The 13322-nt window shown below is 37.9% G+C and overlaps 1 protein-coding gene across 4 annotated transcripts in view; it reads left to right on the plus strand.

The window, feature by feature from the left end:
* Nucleotides 1–13322, plus strand: part of EXOC6 (exocyst complex component 6) — a 173590-nt gene that overhangs the window by 79899 nt on the left and 80369 nt on the right. For all 4 annotated transcript variants that reach the window (XM_037047367.1, XM_037047364.1, XM_037047365.1 and 1 more), the window contains 2 exons: nt 4306–4411; nt 8881–8990. In XM_037047367.1, coding sequence (XP_036903262.1) covers nt 4306–4411; nt 8881–8990 — 216 coding nt within the window. The remainder of the gene's footprint in view (nt 1–4305; nt 4412–8880; nt 8991–13322) is intronic.

Below are 13322 nucleotides of genomic sequence, written 5' to 3' on the forward strand. Positions count from 1 at the left end.
CCCGGACCGCTGAGGCAGCCAAGGCTCCAAGGTCTTTATGCGCCGGCCAATGGCTGCCGTCCTGCCGCCCCCGCCGCCACCGCTGCCGCTGCCCTTGACTTTTCTCAGGGTTGCCAGGCTCCCGATGAGTTCTCCATGGCAGACGCCCCTGTCGCTGGGCACAGACGGAAGGAAGCCTCTGGGCTCCAACCGCTGCAGCAGCCACGGCTCCGAGGTCTTTACGCGCCGGCTAATGGCTGCCACCGGTCTGGCCGCCTCCGTCCTTACTCGCGTCCCTGAGACCCCAAGGACCTCTAGCTGTCTGGTTCGTCACTATCTCTGGTCTCTTATTTTCATAAATGCTGGGGAATTGTTGGTTGGGGAATTGATTGCGCTGTTCTTCTGTAAATCTGCCAGGATTTTCCCCCAAGTGTAGGAGGACTGCAGTCGCTCCGTCCTACTCCGCCGCCATTTTCTCCCATGTTTTGTTTATATTCTTGGTGCCCTAGCCCAAGTATAGTGCTTTGCAGTGTAGGGACTCAGTAAATGTTTATAGAATTTAGTTCAATAAATAGATCACTTTCAAGACTACATTAACATTTTTAGAATATGAATATACTATTCATTAAATTATCTCTCCTTGCATATTAAGTGATTCCTGGCATTTGTATAAAGTGAGTAGTTTATAGTCTTTTAGTAGTTTCTTTCCCTGCAACTTGCCTTTTAACGCTTTACACTAAACACTATTTAGAAGGAAATAGAGTAAATTGAAGCCTCTCACTGTATTTTAGGTGAACAGAGCCTTATTTTAACTAACTTGTGTACACCATGATTTAAAAATCTGTGCCTTTATTTTCAGCCTCTCCTCAAGACCCCAGACCCATTTATCAATTAGACATCAATTATCCACTACTCAAACCATGTCCTTCTCTCATATTCCTTATCTAAGCAAATGTCTCTGATGAGATGAGGTTTATGAGGTCTGTCCAGAAAAAGTCCAACCATTGTTAATATAATGAGAACAGTTTGCACAACATCAATGTAACCTGGCAGCCAAGGAGAGTGACTGGGATGCACATGGGTGAACAATGACAACTTCACTGTACTAGTCAGTGGGGGTGGTAGATGCCATTGAGCGAGCATGTGTACTGTGTGGCCATCAACATTCAAAATGACTGAGTGAGTTGAGCAACAAATCTGCATCAAATTTTGCTTTAAGCTCGAACATTCCTCTGTGGAAACTATTAGAATGATTTGAAAGGCTGCAGCTATGGGCAACTGGTGATTGGCAGCTTCATCACAACAATGTGCCCACTCACGCATCATGTCTCTTCCAGTTTTTTGGTGAAACATCAAATCACCCAGGTGAATCAAACCCCCTACAGCCTAGATTTGGCAACCGGCGACTTCTGGCTTTACCCAAAGCTAAAGTCACCTTTGAAAGGGAAGAGATTTGACCATTGATGAGATTTAGGAAAATAAGACAAGGCAGCTGATGGTGACTGGGAGAACTATGTGAGGTCCCAAGGTGCCTACTTTGAAGGGGACTGAGGTGTCATTGTCCTGTGTACAGTGTTTCTTTTATCTTGTATTTTCTTGTATGAAAAGGTCTCTAATTTTCATATTGTGTGACTGGATACTTTCTAGACAGACCTTGTGCAGCATTTGTCCATTTGCCTCATTGAGAAAATGCAGATTTGTCAGGGTTCTACTTTCCCTTAAAATTCACATTTAGTTTTAAAATCTTATCTATTATATTTCTTAAAAACTGTTGTTTCTGCCACTTTCTTTTTGCCCCCACTAGTACAGCTTTCATTCAAATCCCCATCACCTATTTAGATTATTCTTCAGTCTTTCTAAATGGCCTGTATTCATAAGTGTCCTTTTCCTAGTTTATCTTCCACATTCTTCTGCCTTAAACTTATTAATTGTATTTGACTGCCTACAGAATAAATTTTGCATGCCAATTAAAACCACAATGAGATACCACTTTACACCGGTGAGAATGGCTATCATACACAAAGCAATAAACAACAAATGTTGGAGAGGGTGTGGGGAAAAGGGACTCTGGTCCACTGTTGGTGGGATTGCAGACTGGTACAACCATTATGGAAAACAGTATGGAATTTTCTCAGAAAACTAAAATTGGACTTGCCTTTTGACCCAGCAATTCCACTGCTGGGATTGTATCCTAAGAACCCTAAAACACCAATCCCAAAGAACATATGCACCCCAATGTTCATAGCAGCACAATTTTTTTACAATAGCCAAGAGTTGAAAGCAACCTAGGTGCCCGTCAGTAAATGAACGGATCAAAAAACTATGGTACATATACACAATGGAATTTTATGCTGCAGAAAGAAAGAAGGAGCTCCTACCTTTTGCAACAACATGGATGGAACTGGAAAGCATTATGCTGAGTGAAATAAGCCAGGTGTTGAAGGACAAATACCATATGATCTCACCTTTAACAGGAAGCTAAACAATAAAACAAACAAGCAAGCAAAATATAACCAAAGACACTGAAATAGAGAACAGGCTGACAGTGACCAGAGGGAAGAGGGGAGGGAATTTCAGGGGAAATAGGGGAGGGATTTAGAGGAACATATATAAAGGATACATGGACAACAACTGAGAAGGGTGAAAATGAGAGGGAGGGGGGACCACGGGGGTGGGATGGGATGGGAGTAATAGACAGAAAACTGTACTTGAAAAATAATTAAATAAAAAATTGGAAAAAACAATTTTGCATGCCTCAGGTTGGCCACCTTTCCACCCTCATTTGACACCATATCCCTGGTATATACCACACTTCAGTGAAACTTGTCTACCAGTGGTTTTACACCTCCCACTACACTCATACTTATTTACACCTTATGCTTTTGCATGTTATGTTTCATTTTTCTGAAATGCTGTTCTTGCATAATCTCATTAGAATTGTTTCTTTTCATCTTCAAAGACCTCATGAAGTCCATAGCTTCTAGGTAAAACTTTCATTAAATGTCCCCCACCCACTCTGATAATGTTAATCACTCCTTCTTTTGTCCTGTTTCTGAACCTTGCATTTCTTTTATTTGTATGTATAACATATCATTATAAACATTATAAGTGTGTTTGTATAGCTCTCCTATTAGATTTGAAAACAGATCTTGCTTTTATTTTCATGAGTAGGAAGTTTTCATCACAGCCCAGAGCCTTGCATATAAGTGGTGCTCAATAAATATTAATTAAACTAAAGTATTGATTGAAAGGAAGTTGGTGATTGGACAGCAGGTGTAATTAGGACAGGCTGGAGTATGCTACAGAAATAAAAATGACTTAGATCTCTACGGATACCATAATGAGTCTAATAATCCTAGTCCAGGCTGTTTGCATTTGTGATTCTTCTTTCTCAACATGTGATTTCCCCTGTCACCATGGGAAGGAGGGTCACGCAGGTAGCTCATAAATGCTTTAGATTTGAAGCAATACATGTCTCTTCCATTTATAGCCCAATGGTCAAAACTGGTCATATGGCTCTGCCTATTTGCGAGGGGGCTGTGTAGACAGGCACTTAGATATTTGGTGAGTAGCATATTGCTCCGCCTTACTAATTATAAAACATCCTTTGCTGATGACATTATGAGAGACTAAACAATAGAAGGCATCGTTTCATCTTCAAGGAACTTATCTAGTTGGGAAGAAAGAAGAGACAAGACATGCAAATTGAGAATTGTTCCTTTCAAGAAATGCAGCTGGAATACCCCCTTTCAGGGCTTTGTTTTTTGTTACACATGATGGATAACTAGTTCATTTAGGGTATACCCTCTTCAGAATTGAGCTAGACTAGAAAACTAAACTAAAGTACGAAGGGGATGTGAAAGAAACAGTGGAAGAAGAGAGTGCACGTGAACTTTGAGGGACAAGATTTATTTGGTCCTGAGTTTTAGAATTCTGGATGATCTTCCAGTACTTTCTTACTTGGATCTTTAGCTGACAAATTAAAATGCTTTGGTAGGCCCTGGCTGGTGTAGCTCAGTGGATTGAGCGCGGGCCTGCGAACCAGACGATCACGGTTTGATTCCCAGTTAGGGCACATGCTTAGGTTGCAGGCCAGTTTCCGGCAGGGGCCAGTTCCCTGCAGGGGATGCACGAGAAGCAACCGTACATTGACGTTTCTTTCCTCTCTCCTTCCCTTCCCCTCTAAAAAAGATAAATAAATAAAATATAAAATAAAATAAAATAAAATGCTTTGGTAGTAGTTGGGATTTTAAAAAAATTTCCAATAGCACTCTAATGATATGTTTTCTAATATTAAATTTTTAATTCCCTCTTCTTTTTTAACAGGGACATTTTTGAAGAAGATAATTATAGCCCCATCCCTGTTGTTAATGAGGAAGAATATAAAACAGTCATCAGTAAATTTCCCTTTCAAGATCCAGACCTTGAAAAGGTACAAGCTAGTTTTTTTTGTTATTTTTATTGATCATGCTATTACAATTGTCCCAATTTCTCCCCCTTTGTCTCCTTCCACCCTGTACCCCCACTCCTTCAGGCCAACCCCACACCATTGTTCATGTCTGTGGGTTGTGTGTGTAAGTTCTTTGGCTACTCCATTTCCTATACTGTACTTTATATCCCTACGGCTACTCTGTACCTGCCTATTTGTACTTCTTAATCCCCTCACCTCTTCACTCAAAAATTTTCTTAAAAATAAACTCATGGTATTTATTGCTGTGTAATGTTAACCTGACACTGTAAGTGAGAATGTCTCTTTTCTGAGACTTTCATTGTATATTTAAGATTAATTATGTTTTTTAAAAGATGATGTTGCTACTACTATTACTATTTTGGTGAAGTTAAGAAGGGACTTTCCTGGGGACACTCGGAACAGTTGTCCCGAATGTTAGGGGGATTTTCAGGGCAGGTGTTGCTACCTTGGGTGGATTCCAAATTAGATATACTAAATGCTGAGTAGATTATGGGAATAAGTGTATTCTAGGGAAGGACAGGAGAATTTCTTTGAAATGTGTATCGCTGTGGAAGATCTTCTTTTGCAGCTTTTTATGTACTTGTGCAAAAAAGTTATCTTTGTTAAGTAAGAGTGAAGACACTAGCTTTTTCTTGTAGATTTTTCTTGAAGGAGAACTCTGTATTTTTGGAGCCAAGATGTCTGAACAAAAGACAGGATACAGAAAGGAAATATGCCAGCATGTAGAGTAATGTGGGACTACATATGATTGCACACATGTGCATGCACACACACATTCCTATCCAGTACCTCTTGGTAGAATCAGCTCTCATGGAAAAAGGGCGTCATATTTCCAATTATTGTCACCTTTTTAATTCTCTTTATTCTTGTTTTTTTCTTCATACTATCCTTTATTATTTTTTCAGCTCTATAATTCAGTCATTTTGTACATTTTTATCCCTTTATGATTAGCAAAAGCAAATTCTGAGTGAAATGCATGAATGGTGATTGTAATTTTAATGTAATATTGTCATATGTATAAACTAAGCATATTATGTGTAATAGTGATGAAATACAGGATCAGGTAATTAAGTGCTTAGCTTATAGATTACGGCTAGCACTGCCATTGCATAAACCCAATAGCTATATTCTGATACAAAAAGGACCAAAATAATTATTCTAAATCTAAATTCTTAAAGCCCTAATCAAAGTTGTCTGTGTCAAGAATATTCTCCATCTCATGGCTTACTTTTCTGTCTGTTTTGGTTACTGGTAATGGAGTTTATTCAGGATGTAGTATCTCCATAAAGAGCATCGGACTGAACTGTGTTCATATGCCAGCTCTGCCTATGGCTTATTATGGGCCAGTGACTTACCCTGTTTGGGCATTTGTGGCTCATCTGTCAAGTGAGGAGTTTGAACTAAATAACCTGTAATGTGCCTTCTAATTATACTAGAGTGTTCTACTATAAATAGGTTTATAGTTAACAGGACATTTGACTTAGCTTGTAGGGTGCTTCCAAAATATATAGTAGGTTAAACTTGTTAGCACTTGTATTCATTGGTCCATATATTACTTATCATTAAAAGGAAAAACTACTTTAAGGTGAAGGCTACGTGAAAAATTTAAATTTGACAACTTAAAAAGAAATCCCCAAAATTATTTAATAGTAATCTCTTGGTTGTGTGTGTATATATTTATTTATTTTCCTAATTTAAGTATATCTTTCCATTGAAACTATTAGGAAAGATGTAAAACTGTCTCTCAAAATGACTCGAGTTATTATTTTCAGTATAAATCATGAGTGAGGAAGAGTAAGACTGAACATATGTGCAAAAATTGGTCTTTTTGCAGAGAGCTGTGATTAGAACCCTTCAGCTAAAATAAGAACACATTCATATTGTTTTTAATGGCATTAAAATTCTTCAAGCTGCAATATCTTCCAAATAACTGGTATTACATTCATTATTTGCAAAGCATAAATTGCATCTGAGTTAGCACTTACATTATTATTAGGTGATTTTAAAGAATAGCAATTCTTTAGTTTGATTTTTATAGGACCCCTAATTGAGTCTCAAAATTTGGGAAGGTTGAACCTACCAGTTTTGGAGTCACTGCTTTCTGTGAATGCTTTCGCTAGCAGCTGGTTCTAAGTTTCCTTATGCTTGACATACTTAAGAATACATTTGTCCACTCAAATACTTGTTTCAGCTACTATATAGTAGTCACAGTGCTACATGCTAGTTTTCCATTTCTGCTGTCAGAGAGCTTATAGTCAACAGGAAACTACAATTCACTGCTGAAGATAGGAAGCAGCATGCAGAAAGGCTGTAATTCTGTGATACAAAGTATAAAGTTGAGCCCTGGCTGGTGTGGCTCAGTGAATTGAGTGCCGGCCTGTGAACCAAAAGGTCGTCAGTTCAATTCCTAGTCTGGGCACATGCCTGGCTTGCGGGCCAGGTCCCTGGTTGGGGACATGCAAGAGGCAACCAATCTATGTTTCTCTCATTGATGTTTCTCTCCCTCTCTTCCTCCCTTCCTTCCCCTCTCTCTAAAAATAAGTAAATAAAATCAGTTTTAAAAAGTGTAAAGTTTATAAAGTACAAGAGATGAAGACAAAGAAATGAAGACGAAGTAGGAGGGGCCAGACTGTCCTCTCTCTTATTAAACGGTGTTAGAGAGTTTAGCCTTTCTCCTGAGGGGGCTATAAGAAGTCTCCACCAGATTTTAAGTAGTAGAGACATAATCAGATTTGTGCTTTTCAGTGTAAATTATGAGTGAAAAAGTGTAAGACTGAATATGTATACAAAAATCCTCTTTTTTCAGATAGCTGTGATAATTTGATTAGAACTCTTTGACTAAAATAAAAATGTATTCATATTCTGTCTTTAATATCATTAAAATAAATTCTTAAAGCCAAAATATCTTCCAAATAGAGCTCCCTGGCTGATGTGTGGATAGTGGGTTGGACAAGAGGTTGGACTGGTGGCAGAGGGACCGGCTGGGGGTTGTTGCAGTTAATCTTGGTAAGAGAGATGGGTGACTTGAGTGAAGGTTATGGCCCTGGAATTTAAGAGATGTTTAGGAGGCAGAAACAAAGGGGAGTTGGTGATCATTTGCATATGAGAGATGACAAAGATAGAGGGGTCAAGTGTGAGAGCTGAGTTTCTGCTTTGGACGGGGGTAGCACTCACTAAGGTAGGACACGCAAGAGGAGCAGGTTTAGGAGGAAGGGATGATAATTACACTTGGATCTATTGAGTTTCTCTCGAATACAATGAAAAACTGATATGCAGCCACAAGTGTTACGGTTTAAGTGTTACAGCCAAATGGGGGTGTGTCCAAGTGGTGATTAGATACATGGATTTGGACTTCAGGAGAAAGATTTGGCCTGATTTTATAGATTTGGGAGACAGGGGCACTTGTGTGGTGATTGAAGTCATAAGAGTAGACGAGATCATAAGGATAGTATGTATGGTAAGAAGAGGAGAAGATGTAGGAGAGACCCTAAGGCACTAACTAAGGAGTGGCTAGAGGAGGCGATATAGAGAAGGTAGAGAAATAAGAGGAAAACCAGTGTGGGCATGGATACCGAGGAAGGAGAGGTTGACATTCCAGAAGCAGGATGGGGCCGTCTGTGTCAGATGCTTTAGATAAATCGGGTAACGAGAGAGCTGGAAAAGTCCACTGGATTTAACATTTACAAGGTCATTAGTGACTTCAGTGAGAGTGCTTTCACTGAAACAGCTAGTTTGCAATGAATGTGGAGATAGGAGTATAGATTAGACTTCAGGAACTGTAAATAAGGGGCTTTTGTTAAAAGTCTTGGAGAGAATTTACCTTTTAGAAACCAAGTATTTGCTAACAGATGTTGGCTAACAAAGGAGTGTAACCAAGAAGCACATTATAAACCGTTGGCTGCGTACAATAGCTACCAGTGTTTGATGGTATACTAGTTAGAAAGATGTTGTAAGGTGTTCTAGGACTTATGGAAGGAAATGGATACCTTCTTGAATTGGTAGCAAGCCTTCGTTGAGAGTCAGTGAAGGAAGTCTTAGAATTGTTTGATGACTTCTAAGCGAGGGAGCTGGTCCATAACTTTCATGACTAACTTAACTCTTGTATTATGGATTCAGAGAAGCAGGCAGCTGACAGCTAGGCATCTTCTACAGGATATTTGTCAGAACATACAGCGGTATTGATATATGCTTTCTGTGTTAGAAGTCTAACGGTATGATTTAAGAAACAGGTAAATTGCTACACTATTTTATTCAGAAATATTTTGATTTTCTTTAAAATCTAAAAAATAATGTAAAAATATAACAGTAGATTTTAAGATGTAGGTATTTACTATTAATTCAAATGTGCAATCAATTTGATTTTTATATTTTTAGGTGATTAGAACATCTTTTTCTAAAATTTTGAAAATGTCAACTTTTTCTTTCTACAGCAATCTTTCCCAAAGAAATTCCCCATGTCTCAGTCAGTGCCTCATATTTACATTCAAGTTAAAGAATTTATTTATGCCAGCCTTAAATTTTCAGAGTCACTACATCGGAGGTAAGTTTACTAATAAGAAATGTATCCTTATCATAGCTATTGTGAAATATTAACTCTTGTTTCTAGGCAATTACTTTTTAATGGATTATTATCTCATTGGAAAGGCTATCATATTTTAGTGATATATGGGGTTAAGTTGCTATAAATCTGATATATGTATTTTTTTAAACTTTTTATTCCTTTTTATTATGTAAATCTTCAAACAAACATAAAAAGATAGGTAATAGGATAGGAAACTCCTATATTCTCAGCATCTTAATGATTTAACAGTAATAAACATTTTGCCATACTTTATTTTTTTGCTGAAGTATTTTAAGGCAGATAATAAAATTTTACCCCTAAATATTTCAGTATGTTTGTAAAATCAATAACAACATTTCATGTTTACCCACTTATCATTAACACTATCTCAAAATATCAATTCCGTAGTCCATATCAGTATTTTCCTGGTTGTCACCAAAATGTCTTTTTATAGTTGGTACATTTGAATCAGTGTCTAGATGCGATTCACACCTTGCGTTTGTTGCTGAATCGGTGTTACAGTATCCTTTTTTTTCTTTAGTTGTTGAGTTATTTACTTTAGGTTTTTTTTTAATTGCTTAGGTTACCAGTAGCCAAACAGTATCCTTTCTTTATGTATGTCATTGGCTTGTCAAAAGCTGGTCTTACTAGTTTTGCTTTTCTCCAATAGTCTTAAAGTAAGGATTCATACAAAATAATAGAATTAGTAGAGAATGCAGTAGCAAACTGGTATTCATATTCAGTAATGGAGCACAGCACAGCAACTGTTGGTAGTTGTAGCCAACTGGATTTCGTAAACAAGAGAGTACCATTTATTTGGGATGATGAAAGTAATGTCCTACATTTATGGAAATAGGAAATGCGGCAGTATCCCCATTTTGGTAATAAGGAAACTGAGGCTCAGAGAGGCTACATCGATGGTCCAGAATAACCCAGCCCCGTAGTGTGATAGTTGGGACGAAGGAGTGGTTCTTCTGACCCCATATCAGGCAGAGTCTGACCTAAAAGGAGTGAAGAGCTACCTAGACGGACCCTGCGTTACAGTTGTATGATGTGTTTCTGGTTGTGACACTCTGGAGGAGAGAGTGGTGATGCTGGCTTTCCTAATACAATGTCTCCCTCTCTGAAATTCGTTCTTTTGAATTTGTGTGCTGAATAGCAGGAAATAATCCTTCAGTGTTAAATGGTTTCTAATGTTCAGTCATAAAAAGGCATGAAGTCAGTTCAGATATAAGAATTATCAATTTTTCAAGCTGAAACAATGAAACAATGACAGCTTTTAAATTGTGCTTTATTGTATCTGTGCCTCTTATTGTAATTATTATTTTGGATGTAAATAACATATAAATAAATGGAAAAAGAAATGTGTACTCTGCCAGAGTATAAGAGTATCTGATTTTAGATTTTGCACTGCTTTTTCCTGTGAATAGGGGTTCTTGAAAGGATTTCTTAATTTTTGGAAAGGAAAAGAAAGGAAGGCAAATACCTAACTCACAGCATTTGCTTTGCTATGTGTTTCTCACAGGCCAGTGATTCTCAAACTGTAGTCCCCAGACTAGCAGCATTAGTATCACATGGGAAATCGTTAGAAATGCAACCTAGACCCGTTGAATTAGAAATTCTGAGGATGGGATTCTGGGTTTTACCAAGTTCTCTGTGTGTTTGTAATGTACTGTAAAGTTGAAGAACCACTGCCTTAAGCTTCATCATATACCTAGCCTCTTATTCCAAAGTCTTTACAGATAAATTTTAAACACAGTAGGTTTTTAAAATTTTTTTTAATTACTTTGTTGGTGTTTAATTACATTGTCTGCATTTTCCCCCTACCCAGCCAATCTCATCTCTCTCCCTTGCTTCCACCCTCCACCTTGGTTTTGTCCGTGTGTCCTTTATAGTAGTTCCTGAAAACCTTTCCCCCCACTGTCCCCTCCTCACTCCCCCCTCCTCTCTGGCTATTGTTAGATTGTTCTTAATTTCAGTGTCTCTGGTTATAAAACACAGTAGCTTTAAATGCAATCATAAAACTCATTAGAGGTAATATATTCTCTATGCTGCCCAACATGACACACACAATATAACCTGACATTTGAAAGACAAATGATACAGATGAATATAAACAGAAAAGGAATAACTGACTATTACCATGGTAGTTCTCAGTAGTGGAGCTTGAACTGTCTGAGATAGTTCAGTAGCTTAAACTAAGTCACCAACAGATTATGCCTACCTTGTTTTTCCCTTAATGTTCTAAAGTTCTGATCTAAGGCAGGAATAGTTTATTGGAGTGGTTAAGAACACAAGCTTCAGACTTAGACCTTAGTTTGAGTCTTGAAACTCACTAGCTGTCCTCGAATCTTGGGCAGGAGACTCAATCTGTTTAAATTGCAGGGTTTTTATCTGTAAACTGAAGAAAATAATTCATAGGGTGGTTGTGAGAATTAAAGGAGGAAATAGTGTGTGTAAAACACTTGGTATAGTGCCTGGTATGTGGTAGACACAGCACTTAGGAGTGGATGGGGTTCTACAATGTTAGATGCAAGACTGGTACTTGGAGTGTTTTATTTTGTAAGCATTAGGGCACTGTGGAAGAATTTTCAGCTAAGGATGCTATAGTTCTAAGCATTAGAACTATACTGTAGAAAGTTTACTCTGGTGTCTGTGTGGATGATAAACTGGAGGGGATAAGAAAAGTAGTCATGTCGAAGAGGTGAAGGCAGTGGTTGGAGAAAAGGGTCCTGAAGTGATCAGGGTCAGTGATGCCAGTGAGGAGGGAACGTGCACAAGAAGTTTCAGGAGCTTGAAATTAGAGCACTTGTGAATTATTAGATGAAATCAAGGGACAGGGGATGACTTGATTTACATATGGATGGGCTTGAATATGTTTATACACTCTCAAGTAGATTCTAGTTAGAGTCTGTCCCCTTCCAAAACAGTGACTCACACATTTGCCTATTATCAACTAGCATTCTAAATAAAAAGTGAATGTTGTCAGTTTTTTCCTTCCCTCTTTCATGGAAATATTTTTTTATTTATTTATCTTTAGAGGGGAAGGGAAGGAGAGAGGAAGAGAAACATCAATGTATGGTTGTTTCTCGTGCATCCCCTGCTGGGAACTGGCCCCTGCCGGGAACTGGCCTGCAACCCAGGCATGTGCCCTGACTGGGAATCGCACCGTGATTGTCTGGTTCGCAGGTCCGCGCTCAATCATGAAAATATTAATCACTTTTGTTAGTTCAGTATCCAGTTGTCTACTTAGTGCTCTGTGAGCATGTTTTTCATTCAACAAGGCTTTATGCTTACATTTTAAACAATTATGCTTTACTAAATTCATTGGTTATTTTCATTATGTTATTGAGAGTAATAATTCAGAATACAGTGACAGCATAGTTAATAAATGTGTAAATCTAAATTCATTCCAGATTATCAGCTTTCTGACACATATTTTTATTTTAAAAATTTATATGTGTCCTAAAATTGAGCTATTAGAGTTGCTTTGTTTTTTTATTTGTCATTAAGGAGTTATGGGAAAAATCACTTTCTGTGTTTAAAGCTTTCTTATTATATTTAAACATATTTTGGAGTTAGGTTTTTAGAACTAGAAGATACTTCAGAGCTTTTATAGCACAAAAGTTTGCTTTTCTTTTTATATATGCATAAAAGCAGGGCCAGAGAATGAAGTGCCTTTATGAGTAGGCGCCAAAGTCTCAATTATTTAGTTGTAGAGGAAACATCTGGACCTAATATGATCTCTAAGAACTTTCCATTTTGCATAAGAGGTTAAAACTATGTTTAAGGAGTTTTACTGTATATTAAGATGTAATTACTGTAAAATGTTTCTTAAAAATTAGGAAGAGTACACATTATAGGCTCAAAGGGCAGGGAGTTAAAGGGAAAATTGCTCAATTAGGATAAAAACCTCATGGACAAAATACTGGTTATTGTCAGGTACATCTTGCTGGCACAAATAGGGCAATAGGTTCTGGTAGGGTTTCTTTCTCTGCTTTTACTAATGGAAGAAAAAGCATGCACCTACTCAACATTCAAGGGAATTCAGCGAAATTAAAGGAAAGCTATTATTCATCATGATAGATTATCTATTTCTCCCTTTCATTTGCAAATATTTTACCTGAGAAGAATGTTATACAGGTGTCTTTAAGCATAATTTGAGTGTGTCAGGAAGGAAGACAGAGGAGTTGGCAACCACCTCCTTTTCATCAGGGTGATGGAGACGCTAATGACATATTAGAAAGAGTTTTCTGACACTTTGATGCTGAGTCCCCCCGAAGCCCTATTGGTAACACATTCCCTAGTAAG

This window comes from Sturnira hondurensis, unplaced genomic scaffold, assembly GCF_014824575.4.
Source record: "Sturnira hondurensis isolate 20B ecotype Veracruz unplaced genomic scaffold, ASM1482457v3 Scaffold0005563, whole genome shotgun sequence".
In the NCBI taxonomy this organism is placed as follows: Eukaryota; Metazoa; Chordata; class Mammalia; order Chiroptera; family Phyllostomidae; genus Sturnira; species Sturnira hondurensis.